The sequence below is a fragment of the Diospyros lotus genome, chromosome 11 (genome assembly GCF_014633365.1).
Source record: "Diospyros lotus cultivar Yz01 chromosome 11, ASM1463336v1, whole genome shotgun sequence".
NCBI classification, from domain to species: domain Eukaryota; kingdom Viridiplantae; phylum Streptophyta; class Magnoliopsida; order Ericales; family Ebenaceae; genus Diospyros; species Diospyros lotus.
In genome coordinates this window covers 15,878,303-15,896,520 of record NC_068348.1, presented here as the reverse complement: position 1 = coordinate 15,896,520, position 18,218 = coordinate 15,878,303, and the positions used below count along the sequence as shown (strand labels likewise).

Here is an 18,218-nt window from a genome sequence, read left to right as displayed (position 1 = left end):
CTAATGTTCTACCCTTGTATCGATTTGTCCCATGTGGGGAATGTGAATGTCTGGCCTTAGTTCACGTAACAAAGTAGTGACTTCTTGTAGTCTTCTCATATTCTCCTCATTGGACATTTTGAGTTCGTCATCCTGTTTCTTCAGCTCCTCAAAATTCTTTCGCAATAGTTCATAATCTGAGAGTAAGATCGTGGGTGGAGCTATTCTTGAAGTTCCCATGAGGTTTCCATTTGGAATTGAAGATTGTCCAAATGAGCGTGGTTCCTGACTAGTGGGCACTGCATGGGGGACTTGTTCCTTTCGCCCTATCGCGTATCTCCTCAATCCAGCTATGTGTGCTTCTCCTTGCTCTGAATGCTCCATGCCCCCCAGTCCGGTGGTATGGTTGCATTCAAGCACAGGAAAGTTCTCGGAATGCACTTCGTTGTTAGGGTGATCTACTGAAAATTCTGGTACTGTAGAGTGCGCCTGGTGGGAGCTTTTCGTGGCTCCCATTCTGGTATGAGCACTCCTTCGTGTGGGGTCAGGCGGGCTCGTCCAATTGGCTAATCTTGTCCCTCTCGGCATTTTGTGCTGAAATTGGCTTTTCGTTGCGTTTCCCACAGACGGCGTCAAATTGTTGTTTCCAAAATACAATAATTAAAATTTGTGATGTGGGATCTACTCGAGTTTGTTGTCGGGTGAGGTTAGGTTACCATAAAAGATGTCGCCTCAAGGGAGTTTTCCGCTAGGATGCTCGCTGCAAGGATTCGCCACTAGCTCTTGCCACAAGCTCTCACCGCTAGCTCTTGCCACTAGGTCTCGCCGCTAGCTCTTGCCACAAGCTCTCGCCACTAGCTTTACCACAAGTTTCACCACAAGGTTTTGTCACTAGCTTTGCCACAAGCTTTTGCCACTAGCTTCGCCACAAGGTTTAGCCACTAGTTTCACCACAAGCTTTCGCCACTAGCTTCACCACAAGCTTCGCCACAAGGTTTTGCCACAAGGATTTGACCCTGTTGATGCTTAAAAAATGGGTTAGAGGGCTCACGGGAATCTTCCCCCGCGAAGACCCTCCGATGCCAAAGTCAGTCTCGGATCCCAATGACTATTCACGAAAATCGTAAAAGTGTATTCAAAGTGACAGGTTTTACCGAAGTTGAAAGTCCCCATTAATGTCCTGTAGCTGGGTATTTATAGGGCACAATTCTCAAGGGTGGTTGTAGACACGTGGCGACTACTGAATGGATTAAAGCCAAAGAAAATGGGGAGGTTGTTACGAAGCCGCCACGAGGCAGCCAGGCCTCACGGTAAAGCCTCGCGGCAAGCACAGCCGCAAGGCAGCTGTGCCTCGCGGCAAACAGTGTCGCGAGGCAACTATGCCTCGCAGCAAACACAGTCACAAGGTAGCCTCGCGGCAAACACAGCAGCGAGGCAGCAGTCTCGCGGCATGCGTCTGCGAGCAGCTTGCGGCCAGCAGCTGCGAGCCTGCTTCTCGTGGCTGCCAGCTGGCGGCAATTTTTGCCGCCAGCATCCTCATTCATTTCAGTTTTTATTAGCTTCTTTTGGATTTTTTTATCCTTATTTTTACACGACACAACAGTTTTAAATTTGGAGGGAATCACATAAGTCTTGGATCAACTAGTTTCTTATGGACTTCTCGAGGGGGTTCAGTCAGGAAGAGTGTGTCATGTGGGAAGAGATGCATGACCACGACTCTAGGGCTAGGAGGATTATACTCACCTCCATGAACAATAAGCTTTAGAAGCAACATGTCAATAAGCGGACTGTTGCTGATATGATCTTAAATCTAAAGGAATTGTATGGAGAGCTGAATAAGACCTCTCGATTTGATATATCAAAGCGATTGTTCTGTGCCCAGATGTGGAAAGGCGTTGATGTAGAAGATCATGTGTTATCCATGATTAATATCAGTTGGATGCACTAGATTTCCACATGGATGTGAATCTTCAAGTAATTGATTTGATCATGCAGTCGCTCCATGAGTCATTCTCCAAGTTCGTTATGAAATTTCATATGGACATGATGTAATACCCGGTATTACATGGTGTTGGAAAATATATGATTTCCAATTATTTTTAAAGGACCTTGAGTGGTCTGAAGAGCCTAAAAGTTGGTTTCGAGTAATAAGTTAATAAATTGTCGAATTAACGGCAGAGAATGCCCTAGGACTTGGATGTCCAGGAAAGAGGGATCGAGATTGGTGAGCATCTCGAGGCGAGGCTAATGACGCTGAAAGTAGTCAAATTGGGAATAGTATCTAAAATAGTTTATGTATAAGCCCGAATTGTTGACTAAACTGAATGGTTGTAAGGGACATTCGAGAAGTTAAAGGAACCCTAAGGGTGGTCTGATTTTGTAAGTGAGATAACCTTGAAGCATTTTTGGGCGAAGAAAAGGTCTTGTGCGGGCAAAAGGAGGAAATCAATTTTATCGAGTAATTCTCCGTTATTATTTTTTGGAGAAATCAAGATTTTGTGCGACTTGATGATAATTAATTAAGGTTTGGAGGGTTTAAGTGTGTTATGCCTATTAAAATAATAAAAATAAATAAGAAAAAAAATGGCCATGTGGCAGCCCATGAAGTGGCCACTTGGCTGCTTCATGTAGCCAGGAGGTGGCCTGGCCGCTTCCTTCCCCACTCCCACGCTACCATGTAGCAGTGTGGCCAGGGGCCAGGGAAAGGGGCGCTGCTTCCCCCTTCCCCACGTTGCCACAAAACAGCATGGCTAAGAAATAGGGTGCTCTACCCCCCACCCCCGAGAGAGTCTCTCGAGGGTATTCTCACGCCCTTTGCCACGTGGCAGCGTGGTTAAGAAAAATGGGGGCCTTCACCCCCCCACCCCCGAGAGACCTCTCTCGGGGGTACTTCACACCCCCAAGGGAGGTCACTCGGGGGTGCCTAATGCGCGCCTCTAAGCGCACACCTGTGTATGCTCATGTGCACTCTCGACCATGCACCATCGCGTCGATAACCCTGCAAGACTCGGTCAAAACCGCCTCCGAGATATCCGCCAAGAAAATTGGGCCACTTGACACATGGATGCCCCCCCTATCGTTATAAATAGGGGGTCTTTTCCTCTCATTCGGTATGCAATCTTTTTCTCTCGCACTTACATTCTTGCTTTCAAGCACTTTACTTCTATGAGGGTCTGACTTAAGCATTAGAAGGTCTGCGCAGGGACTTTCACTCACGCCCCTAACTAATTTCCTTTCCAACAAGTCATCCCATCACTCTCAACTTACCCAAAATACTCATCCATCGTTGCTGCTACCCCCGGAAGACTCATCCATCGCTGCTGCTACCCCCGGAAGACTCATCCATCGCTGCTATTACCCCCGAAAGACTCATCCATCACTCAGATATGCCACACAAGGGTCACCTATTGCTCGAATCGTCCATACAAGTGTCATCCATCGATAGTTTCTCCTTTTACAAATTTATTGTTGTAACCGTGTCATAACAATTGGCGCTGTCTGTGGAAAACGTAAACAAAAAGCTACAGAATAACTCCTTCATCATGGCACAAACTCGAAGTAATCGTCAGACTCTCTCCCTGGTGCCCAATCACCTCGAAGAGAAACCCTTCCTCGGGCAGAAGATTAGCATCAATCCACTCATGAGGGCCAGCTACCCCTCATCCATGGGGGCCATCCACCCCACATCCATGAGGGACATCCCCCCCCTCACCCAAGGGGGTAAACCGTCCCTCACCCATCAGTCTCCTCGTGAGGGTCACTCATCCTTCACTCATTAGCAACCACCTCTTCCAAAGCATCCTCAGCCATTGGGGGTTCAACTTCAGGTGCTGCCTCTTACTGCCTCACATGTTCTCTCAAGACCCTACTCAGGTATAAAGATCCCATTTATCGTTCCTTGGACTGAATACGAGGCCCTACAACAACAACATACTGAAAGAGTGCAAGCTCTTCGAGAAATGGCTGGGATATTGGAAGGTTTGGTTCCTCGAGCCTCAATGCTAGCTACCTTGAGAAAGTTTATACCATAAACAGTTCCGTCCAATGGGGCACGTCAAGAGGTTCCAGAAAATGGCTCTTACCAAGAGGCTATTCTCGACTCTCGTGCATAATCTGCCCCTCTTCGAAACAACTGACCAAGGTCTCCTACCCGAGGGGCTCCTACCCAAACTTCTCCCCATCAAGGAAATAAAAAAGGAACTGATCGTCGAAAGACAGAAAGATGAAGCCCTCAAAGGGGAAGATATTCTGGAACAGTGGTTAGCACTCCCATGGAAGGGGGTCGAAATTCCTCTAAACCCGTAACCAAGTAAAATAATGGGCCTGATGATAACTCTACGACATTTAGTGCTCGGGAAACAGTTGACATAAAGAAAATGATTGAGCGAGTGTTGCAACAAAATAAATTATTACCAGTTTCAGAAGAGCAATAACGAGGGAGGCTGTCATTTGTGGCAGAAATAATGGAAAAACCCTTGCCAAGGAAGTTTAAGATGCCCCAAATAACTCCTTACTCTAACAAGGATGATTCTTACGATCAAATGCAGAACTACGAGTCTTTGATGATGCTCCATGGATGGGACGACAAGATAATGTGTAGGGCCTTCCCGTTAACCCTAGTTGAGCATGCTCGGCCTTGGTTTAATGATTTACCCGAAGCATCCATTTCCTCATTCAGGCAGTTAAAAGCGAAGTTTATTAAAGCATTCATTATCAACAGTCAGAGGAAGAAAGACGCAACATATCTTCTTAGCATTTGGCAGGGGAGCAAAGAGACCCTATGCCATTATGTGGACAGATTTCGAAATGCTACACTTGATATTCGCAACCTACCGATTGAGATGGCAGTGTCTGCCATGTTGCAAGGGGTGCAACTGACTTCTTTTCAAGAGTCTTTATCTCTAGACCTGCCAAAATCCTTGGCAGATTTGTTCACCAAGGCCAATAAATATGTACATCATACAGAAGTAATGTGGACTGTGACAATAGATGAAGACAGGGAACGGAAAAGAAAGGAGCGAGATATTGAAGAAGACCTTAATCGGCGACAAGAGAGGGCTCGAAGACTGGATGATGTCAGGCCCCAATTCAATCACTATACCCAGCTCACCCAACCTCGTTCTACGATATTGGAAGCCATAAAAGGATTAGGCCTAATCAGACTTCCAAAAAAGGTGGATCGGCCTATAGGGAAGAATCAAGATGAGTACTATCGATACCATAGAACTGGTGGTCATTCCACTGATCAATGTAGGGAGTTGAAAAATCAAATTGAGATGCTTATCTGGGAAGGAAACTTATAAAGATATGTACGAGAAGAAGAGGGAAATAACAGGAAGCCACAAAGAAGGGAAGAGAGACCTGAAACACAAGAAATACATAATCCAAGACAACAAAAGAGAGGAAGCGACTACAGATAAAAACTCCCTCTGGATAATGAACCAATACATCAGGTTATACACGTCATTTCGGGCAACGAAATCTTGGCTGGTGATAGCACCTCTTCCCGAAAAGCCTATACCCGTTTGGCCTACCAAGTCAATTCGGTAATGGAGGTCAGAGAAAATGAAGAGCCCATTATGTTCACACCTATCGACAGAGGAGATGTAATCATTCCACATGATGACCCGATGGTAATCTCAGCTGTCATTGCAAAGCACCCAATTGAGAGAATTTTGGTAGATAGTGGTAGTTCAGCTAACCTTATTTATTGGAATTGATTCAAGCAAATACACATTTCACAAGATCGACTGAAAAATATCTCTTCCCCTTTATATAGTTTCAATGGGAGCCTGTCCTGGTGGCTGGTTCAATTCAGTTGCCAGTCACATTGGGCTTTGATCCTTAGAGAACAACACGCCAGGTCTGGTTTATGGTGGTTAAAGCCTCATCAATTGCATACAATCTAATTTATGGTCATCCCTTTCTCAATGACATGAGAGCCGTAGTCTCTTCCTGCTATCTGTTGATGAAATTTCCTACACCCCAATGAGTGGGATAAGTCTGAGGGGATCAACGGAAGGCCCGCACGTGCTATGCTACATCTACAAAAAGGAAACATAGTGAATAGACTTTATCGATTACCAAACAAGCTATGCAGGACTAGGTTGTATTATGTCTTTCATTAGAATTATTTGTATTGTAATAATGTGAGTCCAAAACGAAATTGTGGACGTAGGCACATTTGGCTTAATCACATCAAAATGCTTGTACTCACTCTTGCAAATAAATTATCATTATTGCGTCCACTATTATCTACTAGATTTCATGAAGGGTTCTTTCTAAAACGAAAGTCCCGTTACCCTACGCATAGCCCGATAACAAGATGAAAGTTAAAAGGCCATTGCCCTGCTCATAGCCCGGCAACGAGGGAGATAACAAGCCCATTGTCCCCCGCGTAGTCCGACAATAGGGGAAAAATAAGACATTGTCCTGCACACAACTTAATAATAGGGTGAAAATAAAATTACTGTCTAGCAAAAAGCCCGACAAAAATGAGCCATAATATCTATTACCTCGTGAGCGACCTACACCGCTTCGCTTGGTGACCTACGGCCCATTGCCCTACTATTAGCTCGACAATAAGGTAAACACAGAAAGACCCGTTGTCTCGCTAACAGCCCGACCACAAGGTGAAAACAACAAGTCTGTTGCCCTGCTCATACCCCAACAACAAGGAAAAACCAAAACTAATCGCGGACGTAAGCCATACACTAAATTGCGAAAACAAAAGATGTATATTCTTTCTAATCGCAGACGTAGGCGTTATGCTGAACAGCAAAAATAAAATATTTATACTATTTAATTGCGAACATAGGCGCCATGTCTAACCGCCAGAATAAAATATTGCAAACGTAAACACTACGCTCACAATACCAGCGAGCATGTACACGTGAAGCTAGGGAGCCGTGCCATTGTAATAAAAAGGCCCATTGTCCTGCTCACAACCTGGCGATGAGGAGGTAAGAACATCTCATTGCCTCGCAAGCATCCTGACAATGAGAATGCATAAGACTGTTATCTTGCGATACATCGAGGGAGCATAATTTCAGTGGCCTCAGAAGTGACTTACGCTGCTTCGCCTAACGTTCGAAGGGTGCAAAAGCTGTTACCCTGCAAGAAGAGAAGTCATATTCATCATTTTGCAAGTAATCCGACAAACCAAAAAATGGAGCGACAATCATCACGAACACTCTTGGATTCTGAAAAAATTCTCCAATATGCTAATTCATCTCTTGACAACATGTAGATACATATATGAGCCAATAACGATATGGTCACTCTGGACTTGATTTGAAGATCTTTCTGAGCCCTCGTCACCTCGAGAACTGGGAGCGTATGAAGAAATTGTGTTTATACTCCTAGAAAATGAAGAATTGAATGCATGGACAACCGCTGCAAGGGTACGAGCTTCAGCACGTCATGCGAAGAACTCTGTCGCATCTTCTTGAAGCCATTGACGCTTATGAGGAGTCGAAATATGAGAATGCCAGAGCTACAACAAACGCTGAAGACTCGTTGAAACAATGACCAAATGAGAAGCTCAAACCTCTTTTTATAAAGGCACACAAGGAGCAGAATGCCAAAGACAGCTACGAAAGACGTAAAGAAGGAGATTGCTACAAAATAAAGGAGGAAAAATAACCTCTTAAAAATATGGCAGTGCTTTAGGTAGAATACTCTTCCTCTCAAGAAACCTGACAAAAAGAGTAGGGAACAATTGTTATGCCTATTAAAATAATAAAAATAAATAAGAAAAAAAAGGGCCACGTGGCAGCCCATCAAGTGGCCACCTAGCTACTTCATGCAGCCAAGAGGCGGCATGGCCGCATGGAAGCGGCCATTATGGCCTTTCCCTCCCCACTCCCACGCTGCCATGTAGCAACGTGGCCAGGGGCCAAGGAAAAGGGGTTGCTTCCCTTTCCCCCACGCTACCACGCAACAACTTGGCCAGGGAAAGGGGGGGTGCTTCCCCCCTTACCATGCTACCACACAGCAACGTGGCTAAGAAAAATGGGGGGCTCCACCCCCCACCCCTGAGAGAGTCTCTCGGGGGTATTCTCACGCCCCCAGCCACGTCATCCTAGAAGTTTTCCAGAAGTCACTCCTTATATAGACCTTCGAGGCCCGCCGCCACTCCCCATTCTCATTGGACCATCTTCACCAAAGGTCAGCTCTGATACCACCTGTAACATCTTGCATCGAGTGATAAGAAGGATCAGAACAATTTACCTTGATGGGCTTACGCGAACTTCCTAGAGGGTCACCCATCCTTGAGCTTCCCCAGCTCAAGCACGCTTAACCCCGGGAGTTTTTTGCCTACATTCAACCCAAAAGTTATCCAACTGATGTTATTTCCTTCATTACTTATCCTCGATATATACTACCCTTCTCTGGACTCTTGGGGTATTACAAGATGCGTGGCCGACAAGCTAGGGGTAAGGAGATAAATTTAGGAGGGATTTTAGGAAAAGAGAAAGCTCTCTCATGAGTGCAGCCCTCAATTTATCTTCCTTCTTCTATTGGTTCTTCATCCAAGCTTTAGCTAGTGTCGGCTCTCATTTTTCTTCCTTTTTGCTGCAACCATTGCTTGTTCTTGCCCCAAGCTTGGCTAGTGCAACTTCTCCTGATTCTCCCATTGATCCAGTTATTGGATAGCTAAGAAGTAACCAAGAAAAGACCTCAGAATAGCTTCGGGTCACCTCCATCGAGAAGGTCCTAGCATGACTCCGTTGGAGGGTTCCGTGAGCATCTCAAGCGTGGACTGACTAGGTCTTCCACACTTAAAGAGGCAAGGTGGTTTCCTAGCGTAGCGGATTATTCGTGGGAGATGATCGGTGGGATAGCAAGGATGGGGAGCTTTCTTTGGACAATCAGCACCAACCTTTGTTATAAGGTATATCGAAAAACCCCCTATGGCATGGTTTTTCTTTTAATGCATATGCATGAAGTTTATCGAGTCTTGTAAGGTTCATTTTTTTCTTCTGCTTTTCTACTACTATAATGTATGTTTTGGTTTTGAAAAATGTTTTAAAAGCGATAGATCCTTGCAATGATCCACACGTGGTTGGTTTTTGGCCTCGGGCCCTCATTTCCTTTCATGGACATCCTTAGGTTGTTCTAGAATGCGATATGCATTGGTCAAAGTCCTTAATGCAGAGGGTGTCTTCATTGAACAAATGTAATACCTCAAGTACTCATTGCCCCTTGTTGGATATTAACTAAAGTCGTTGTTGTCTTCTTGAAGCACCTCGGGGGTGCGAAGTAAGCGAGGAAGCTCACCTTTAGCTTCTTAAAGTTGTGGATGGAACAATTAGGCAATCTAGAATAACAATACCAAGAATTCTCTCTAAGGTGGTTGGCAAGGCTCGCCACCGCAATCCATCCAATGCAGCTTGGACCAACACGTGGGAGTTTAAGAGCCCTATATGGTTGGAAGGGTTGGTGGTGCCATCATAAAGCTTGATGGCTGGGATCCAAAACCTCTTAGGGGGAATCTCAACCATGATGGCTCAACTAAGTGGTTGAGAAGAGCCTCGTCATAAGATTCCCTCCCCTTCCTATTTTCCATCTAAGTCATCATCTTCTCAGTTTGTTAGAGATGCCTTTCCTAAGAAGTCTCCCTTTCTCAAGTTTGGGAAGATATTGAATCCTCAACCTCAGAGCATCAGTGCTCGCACTCCTCTCTCTAAGAATGTCAATGACCCTCCTTGTAAAGGTGTCGATGTTTGTCCCTCTAGAAAATTCAATCATCCCTTTGGGAGTGACGATGCTCTTTCTATCATTCTTCATAGGAATAATGGCAATCGTCTCTCCATGAATGGCTATCATCATGCTGATACTGAGAGTGCTCAACTTCTTGGCAAGTACCTCTCATTCTTTGTTGCTTGAGAAAACTAGTGAGCAACTCGATTAAGTGTTAGATTTGGCCTTCTAACTGGGTCACCCAATCCATTAGAGGAGGGTTGTTCCCTAGATTCAGCGAGTTATCCAAGACAATGGAAATCTAAGCTTTAGTGTGACTCAAGTTCTCATGATAATACCCAATTTGCATAAGAGGTATCCATCAAGGTGGAATGTTGTGTGATGAGGACGAGCCTAGCAAGGCTTAGTAGATGAGTAAGTGGGCTTAGAAGATAAGCACGTATAGATAAAGACTTCGAAAGTCAACCCCATAATAGATGCCAAATGATGATGGTTGGAGCTGATCACCATCGGGTTTATCCCAAGCTAAGTGTGCCTGGTAGCTTTCCTTGATCCCGAGTTTGTCCAAAATCTACTCATCCTACAAAAACGAGGGCAAGTCTATCTCGTGGTATAACTTTTGACAATCAAATCAATCTCAATACCAAAAGTGGGGCAAAGTAATAATAAGCAATAAATGATATATCTAACTCTTTGAATTTGTGCCTTTATATATGTATACAATAAAGCTCATAAAAGACTATGATCATGTCATATAAATTATCAGATCTGGGATAAGATTCGATTATTTAGATCAAATCTTTCACATGGGTCTAATATACTCTTTAAATAAATCTCAATCTAGATCTAGAGTCAATCCTAGAACCAAGTGTCTTGTGATACAAGTCACTTTGAGAGAACTCTTAAAAAGGATATTTGTATGACTTTGCCTAGAAATAAGAAACTCCACCATTAGTGTGAATCAAAGGAACGAAAAACTTGAATATAAAAACATTTTGGTGTTTTTCTTGAAGAATAAAAATCATGCTACTTTTTTCCAAAACGAAAACAACACACCAAACTCCATTTTTTTGTTTTTTTTTTCAAAGGCTAGATAGGACCCCAATCAATAGGCATATCAGTCATGAAACAATAAATTCCTTTGAAATATATTGCAAAGATTGTGCTTTCCTCTTCACATTCCCCAACTACTCTTTAATACAGCTTTCAAGAATATGCCCGGCGTGATATCACCAAAACATAACTTAGTATCAAGATACAAATAATGGTGTGTTCAAGATTAAAGAATGTCATCAAACAAAATTAACATTCTCTTGGCTTGTGGAAGCCCTTCTGGAGTCAAAGTCAGTACTTACCCCTCCATGAATGCCACTTTAGCTTCAAGTGGTACCACAAAGGAGGGACACCCAGAACCCCTCTTCTCATTCTTGGATCAAAGACATCAAAATGCGCACGAGTAAGCGAGTCTAGAACAACTTGGGCAGGCACAGCTGGCAACAGCACTGGACGAGCTTCCATTGGCACTGTTCCAGCTAGCTCCCGAGCCTTCTGGAGATGCGCATTAGCTACAGATGCCATTTCAAAAACTGCATCACACAGGCCCTCTCTTGAATCCATGCGAATCTGTGGTTGACCTCCCTGGTTATCCAACAAACCGTGTTTGGCTGCTACTTGAGCCGGAATGTAAGAAAAATGATGGCTGCGGCTAGCGTGATATGGCAGCGACTTAAGCAGCAGAAGAAGACCGCTAGCCTTGCCAACATGTGAAGCCGCATGATCAGCTGCAGTGGACTTGATACCGCCTGCTTGAAGAGTCATGTACAAAATAGTCGACACCGTGTCCTCAGCATATTGCTCCAACTCTTCAACAGTTTTTGGGATGTCATCAACCTGTCTTTTTGCATCATTTATACGGGCCTCAACAGATCTCTTAAGCCAACTCTTGCTAATTCTATGCTCAGATATTAGGTATGACAGGGCCTGCGCCGTTGGGTGCTCAATTAATTTGTTGGCAAAGATCTTATCTATAGCTTCTTGCCACCAAAGCAGGCGCATAAGGCCAATTTTGGGATCAGAAGCAACATCCATGGCCCTGGCTGTTTCAACATTAAAGGCACGGAGAGCAAAGGCAGCCTTCCGCATGTTCGGAGGGAGTTCAAGAAGGCAGAGGTAGTGATGATAATCATAGGTTCTTACTTCTTGTACACAATGTGACAACGCTGCCCTTATGCCCCCAGAAGTAGAAGCAACACTCATCAAATCCTGGCCGTGGTTCCTCCTGCAAGCAAAAATAAATAAATAAATAAAAAGGAAGGGAGACATAAAGTACAACATTAATCATATGATAGATAACACATACAAGAATTAGTATTCTAGTTAGATTGTTTTGGAAATTAGTCGTTGGTAGGATTAGATATACACATTGCAAATGTAATGTAAGGAATGATTAGATATCAAGATTTTAAACTGAATATAAAATATTGGTTCCCCCCCCCCCCCCCCCCTATCTTCTTTCTCCCTCTGGATATATGCACCAAGTTCTTCATCAGCTTTTTCGCTCCTGTCCTCCTATGTCTCTCCCTACTTTCTTTCTCTAGTCTTCTACTTTATCACTCTCTTCTTCTCTGTTATTCTTCCTCTACTCTCTGCTCTCCATTGATTTGATGTCAATAGGAAAAATGCACGCAAAAAAAGGGAAAAAAGGACCAAAGTTGCCCACCAACTTTTTGATTTTGATCAGTTTAGCCCTTGAACTCCCTTTTTGGCTCAAATTCACCCCTGAACTTTTCAAAAATGAGCTAAATTGACCCCAAAAAAAAATTCAAGGGCCAACTTGATCTTTTTTCCCAAAAAAAAAAAACAAAGTAAAGCAGGAAGAACGAAACCAGAAACCTTGCACTCCTACCTCCACAGAAAACTATTGAAGAAAATAAATATGCTTCAAACTAAACTATTCTACAGGCATATAAATTTCAATAAAATGGCAGTAGCCTTTTAAATTAGAAATTTAGATCTCTATCTACCACTTTGAGTAGATCACGATGAGGAGATGATGAGGATAATAATAATAATGACGGTCATTAGAATAGGAAGAAACGGAACTACAATGACAAGAAGGGTATTTCTGAAAATTGAATTTGAGGATTGTACCAATAACTTGCTGAGATTGAGGCAAGTACCTGGAGCCCCTGTTGAATGGAGTTTGCCAGCCACTAGAGCAAGTGCAAGAACCTAAAAAGAAAGAACTTAAAAAACAGACATTCAAAATTTCAGGATCACTAAGATCTGCACCATCCAACTCCGGAACTTCCCATATTTCTAGGACCTCTACTCCAAATGGAAGAATGTTCCTTAGTTGAAGAAGCTATGTTTCTTCATTTAACACAACTTTCTATTTTTCACTAGCTAGGAATGAAAAGGTCTCTTGTTATGACCGAGAACCCTAGACCTCCAATTCATAAAACTTATGTGTAGGAACAATAAGCTCAAAACTGAATAGGCTATGCCTATTCCGAGTGGTTAAGGATTAGATTAGAGTTATTCTTCTTATTCCTATTTTGTCAATTGTCGGCTTTTCATTACTACTAGGAGTCCTTGTATGGTAGGAGACTTCTTCAAATTCGGTTGCTAGCAGTGTACAGTGTCCTGTAGGAGTCTTTTAGGTTTCCTTATAAATAATTCTCTTGAGGGTATTGAGAAAACAATCAGAATAATAAATTCCTTTTTCCACATACTTGTGTGCAAGAGATCGAAGGGTTCTCTCTAATGAGCCCTAGCTTAAACATAGGTCAGCAAGGACAGAAGTCTTTGAAGGCATTAGCTCCAAATTTAGCTAATCCCTCCTAACTAGGTTTACTTCTAAGATATAATCAAAAGAGTAGGAGAAATAGAGATAGAAATGGGGGAGAACAAACAGAACGAGGAAGAAATAGAGTGAAAAATGAAAGAGAAACCGAGAGAAAGAAAGGGAGAATTGCAAAGAAAAAAGGGAGATCTTTTAATTCATAACTAACAACACAATAATACTCGGCCATGTGATTGTCAAGCCCCCTGGGCTTGACAGGTAATTTTGAGTAGATTTTAGGAACTTTGGGAGAAAAGGATGCAAAGAGGGAGAGAAGAACAGAGGGATTCGGGAGAAAGAGAAGGATCGAGAAAGAGAATTTGGGATAAAGAGAAGGAATTCTGTTTCAGAGAATATGCTTTTTCTGTACCGTTCTCATTCCTTTAGGATAGCTTTTATAGCTATTCATTGGCACAAAATAACTGCCAAGGTACAACTTGAGTAGCAGTCCAGGTACAATAGCATAACAACCTTACATTGTATAAGAAAAAGACAGAATTACCCCTATCATAACCTAGGGTCCTGACAATTACCCCCCCCCCCCCCCCCTCTCTCTAACTAAATTTCTTGTCCTCAAGAAATGGAAAGAAGCTGAACTGCTTGAGGAACTTGCTGGAGCAAATCAGGGAGGTATTCCTAGGTGTTGTTCTCCGGATGGAGGTGAGCACATTGGAAACACTTGATTGATATGGGCCCCTTGTTTGTGAATTACCCGCTTATACAAGATGAGGGCTGGTTCCACTGGTGGGGAAGCATCGGATACATAGGCAAGTAAAGTAGGATTAACCAGTTGGGTACCCGCTGATTTCTTGAGCAAGGAGACATGAAATACAGGACGTATGTGAGAATTGGCAGGCTGTTAGAGCTTATAAGCTGCAGTCCCGAATTTGGCCACAATGGGAAAGGGACCAAAAAACTTAGGACTTAGTTTAGAAACCGGTCTATGAGTAATAGACCTTTGGTGGGGATATCTTAGCTGCAGTCCCTTTCACTTCACCTGTGATCAGCAAATTATTTCATCCGGTTCTAAGCCATGGCCAACTCCCTGCGAAGCACCTGTAAAACCTCCTGTTGTTGCTGTAAATAGTCGTCTAAAGCGACTACAGATGCGGATTCTAAGGTGGCTGGCACCAGTGGTGGTTTATAACCATACGAGGCCTGAAAGGGGGACATTTTGATGGAGCTGTGGTAACATGAATTATACCACCACTGTGCTAAGGATAACCACCTGTGTCGTGCCCGAGGCTGTATAAAACAAAAGCATCATAGGTACGTTTCTAAGCATTGATTTACCCATTCCATTTGGCCGCTAGTTTCCAGATCATACGCGATAGACATATGGAGATTGACACCCATGAAAGACCATGTCTCTATCAGAGACTATGGTCTGAGGCACCCCATGCAAACTAATCATCGAATCCAAAAATAATCTTGCCACCTCCTGTGCTGAAAAAGGGTGTGATAGGCCTATAAAATGGGCAAACTTAGTGAATCGATGTACCACCACAAGGATACAATTCTTGCCTTCTGATTTTGGTATAAGCTAGGAACTTCTTGTATTGTCAATAGGTTGTCACTGAAAATGTTCTTGACCCTTGCTGGGGAGGTGAGAATCTGTTTTAATTTTTTAAAAAGGGCTTTTGTTGTCAGGTTGTTGATATTTTTAAAAGCAAGAGCTAAAATTTGGAGAGGAATAATGATGCAGGAGCTGTTTTTTGTTATTAGTGTTTCTATTTATTTTTATTTGTTTCATTATGCTTAGTATTTAAGTTATTAGGTTTTAAATACTTTTTTATTTATTTGTTTTAATGACTAGTCATGAGAGTAACATGTGACTTTTGAAAAAGGATAGATTCCTTAGATTCGATGGATTCCTGGTGATGAAGGACTAGGATTCCTATGCGATCAAGGATTAGTAACCTAGTATAAATAGTCTTCCAAGGGACTTTGTAATCAACCGTTTTTGGTTCTACTCCAACTTTGAGGTTTTCTTAAACCCTAATTTTAAGATTAGGGTTTAAAACTTTAAAAATGGGCCCTTGAATCATCCGAACATACCAAGAAGAATAACCCCTCGAGCTTGCAGGGGAATGTCTAGTATTGCGGTCTGCCCAATTCTCCAGCAACATCAGTTGCAATAATTAAAACTTTAAACTATCATGTCTCACACTTAAAATGTTGCAATAACAGTGTAAGATTATGGGATTCAAGGGCCAATTAGCCAAAATAAAATAAAAATACACACCAAATAGAACATAATCAAATAAATTAACTTACCTCTAGTCTTTTTATCTCTAGAGTATGAAGGGATGCCCCACTGGCCACTGCCTGCTTGCCAAGAACAAGAACACAACACCAAAGATTGACCTAAAAGATTTTTTTGTCACTGGTATTGAATTTGAACCCGAACAGAACACAACACCAAAGATTGAACCAAACCTCAAAAGATTGAACCAAAGTGTCCCAATGGCAATGTAGAGAGGCGAGCGACCCAGTCACCCAGCGAGAGCAAGAGTTAAAGAGCCAGAGCTAGTAGCCATTGATGCGACCTCCCCAGCTACCGACTGAGAGGCGAGGGCGAGCCGCGAGCGCGATCGAGCAAGCGTCAAGCGAGAGGTGAGAGAAAGGGCGAGGGTGAGGCAGCGAGCGAGAGCGAGGGCTAGGGGGAGGGCAAGCCGCGAGAGAGCCAGAGAGGGAGTAGGGTTTTTGCAGAAGGCACTGCTTGGGGGTGGGCTTGGAAAAAATTTATGGGCCCCCAAAAATGACAAAATTTATGGGCCCGAGACAACCACCTCATGGGCCTCCCTATAGGTCCGGCCCTAAGAACAATTAGTAGGAAAGGTGTTAATATGTATTTGTCACGAGAGAATGGATTGGAGAGCGTATCTATTGCAAGAGAATAGAGAGTCTTTATAGGATAGTTCAAACGTGAGTTTTCTTAGGTGCCCCATTGGGGACATAACCAAGCATATGGTCAAGACATGGGCCCAAGGACTTGAGCTATACCCCTATGGAACCATGCTCATAAATATTTTTCATAGTGTGGGTCAAGATGTCTTCCATGTGATGACTGGCCCTCCCCTTACAAAAATAATTGAGTTTAGAAATTGAAAATTTTCATCTCTAAATAACTTAAATTCTATATTTAAATAGTTCAAAACTGAATTATTGACAAAAAAAATCAATCACATTAGAATGTGGCGTCACTAACCATTGAAAGATGAATTTCTACCTCCATCTCTATTTAGAGACGGGAGTATTCTTTCTCTAATCAAGATATATTCCCTTTCTAATTTTATTTAGATTTGATCTTCAATTTTATTATAAAAATAATAAAATATTAATTAAATTTTTGAAGACAAAATGGTTTCCACCTCTAAGTGCATAAAATGTTGGTTTTTTAGAGACAAAAATATTTTTCTTCCATTTTTAAAAGATTTAGGTTGCGTTCTCTTTACTGTTTTTAAGTCATTTTTAGTTTTCGATTTTCTAAAATAATAAAAACGCATTCTCTTTACTGTTTTTAAAAATACATTTTTTAAAATAAAAAACAAATTATAAAGAAAATTCAAAACAACAAAAAGTTATTTTGAGTGTTTTCATCCAAAACAAACTCTAAACTCAAAATACATTTGTTTATTTAATTATTCATATTTTATTATTGTAATTAGAAAAAATATTACAAAATTCATTAATTTTAAAATGTATATATATTTTTTAATAATATATTAACATTAAATATTCTAATTTACTGAATAATCAAATTTATTGAATAAAATATCATTAAAAATTTATTTTCAAAATTTCAAAGAGAACGCGTTTTCTAATTTTCTGTTTTGATAAATAATTTTTCAAAACGACAAAGAGAACACATTTTCAATTTTCTTAAAATAGACTATCAAAACAGAAAATTAAAAATGAATTCAAAACTCAAAATTAAAAATTAAAAAGCAAAAAGAAGGCGGCCTTAAGTTTTTGAGAAACTTCCATTTAAGCAAACTTAAAAAAAAAAAAAAAAAAGTGCTGTCAACCATCCCACAACACAAATTCTAATAATGTAGTTTTGAGAAACTTGAACTACTTTTCCCAATCCTAAAACTCAAATAGTATATATTGAATTTATTATAAAGTTTATATTTATCTATTTTTTTTATGATTCGCTTGCAGAAAATGACGTTAGAAGATTGAGAATTAATAGGAAATGAAGTTAGAAGATTGAGAATTAATATGTCCCGCAAATAATAAAAAAATTGGATATGGAACCTATCCAAGTGACAAATATGAGTCGAACTTATAAATGAATACTTGAATAAAATACATATATAAGTGGGCCAAAATGCACAACTCAAAAACAAAACCAACCTCGGAGAGTAAAATAAAAAAGAGCGAGACAATAATCGAGTGGCCACTCGGTCATTAACAAATCAAAGTGCATGTGCAACATCCTAATTTTCAACTGCCATGCTTCAATTTCACTTAAAGGTGTGTTTGATAGTATGAAAAATATATGAAAAATGCCACATCTAATAAATTGAATTTTGTCTTTGGTGTTTGACATACTACATTTTCTATGGAATTAAATTCTATAGTATAACCATTAAAATATATTTTTGTCTCTTTTCCATGAAAAATTTCATCTAGGAGGAAAATAGTTTTTATTTTTCATGCAAATTAGAAAATATTTTCCTTT

The 18,218-nt window shown here is 41.5% G+C and overlaps 2 protein-coding genes across 3 annotated transcripts; one reads left to right on the top strand and one right to left on the bottom strand.

Moving 5' to 3' along the window:
• Positions 1-4,442: 4,442 nt before the first annotated feature.
• On the top strand, positions 4,443-5,282 carry LOC127812745 (uncharacterized). Its single transcript, XM_052353267.1, has one exon. The coding sequence runs from the start codon at positions 4,443-4,445 to the stop codon at positions 5,280-5,282; it is 840 nt and encodes a 279-aa protein (XP_052209227.1).
• Positions 5,283-10,808: 5,526 nt separating this feature from the next.
• LOC127813660 (uncharacterized) lies at positions 10,809-16,233 on the bottom strand. Of its 2 annotated transcripts, none has more exons than XM_052354750.1 (3): positions 15,968-16,233; positions 15,806-15,895; positions 10,809-11,962 (listed from the first exon to the last, which is right to left on the bottom strand). In XM_052354750.1, exon 3 carries the CDS (start codon positions 11,938-11,940, stop codon positions 11,029-11,031), a length of 912 nt encoding a protein of 303 aa, XP_052210710.1. In that variant the 5' UTR covers positions 11,941-11,962; positions 15,806-15,895; positions 15,968-16,233; the 3' UTR covers positions 10,809-11,028. The 2 variants fall into 2 exon arrangements, with proteins under 2 accessions (XP_052210710.1, XP_052210711.1); XM_052354751.1 differs by having other exon boundaries at positions 15,806-15,856.
• Positions 16,234-18,218: the final 1,985 nt, after the last annotated feature.

Coding starts and splice junctions, on each gene's coding strand:
- LOC127812745 (XM_052353267.1), top strand. CDS start 4,443: ATGGAAAAACCCTTGCCAAGGAAGTTTAAGATGCCCCAAATAACTCCT.
- LOC127813660 (XM_052354750.1), bottom strand. CDS start 11,940: ATGAGTGTTGCTTCTACTTCTGGGGGCATAAGGGCAGCGTTGTCACAT.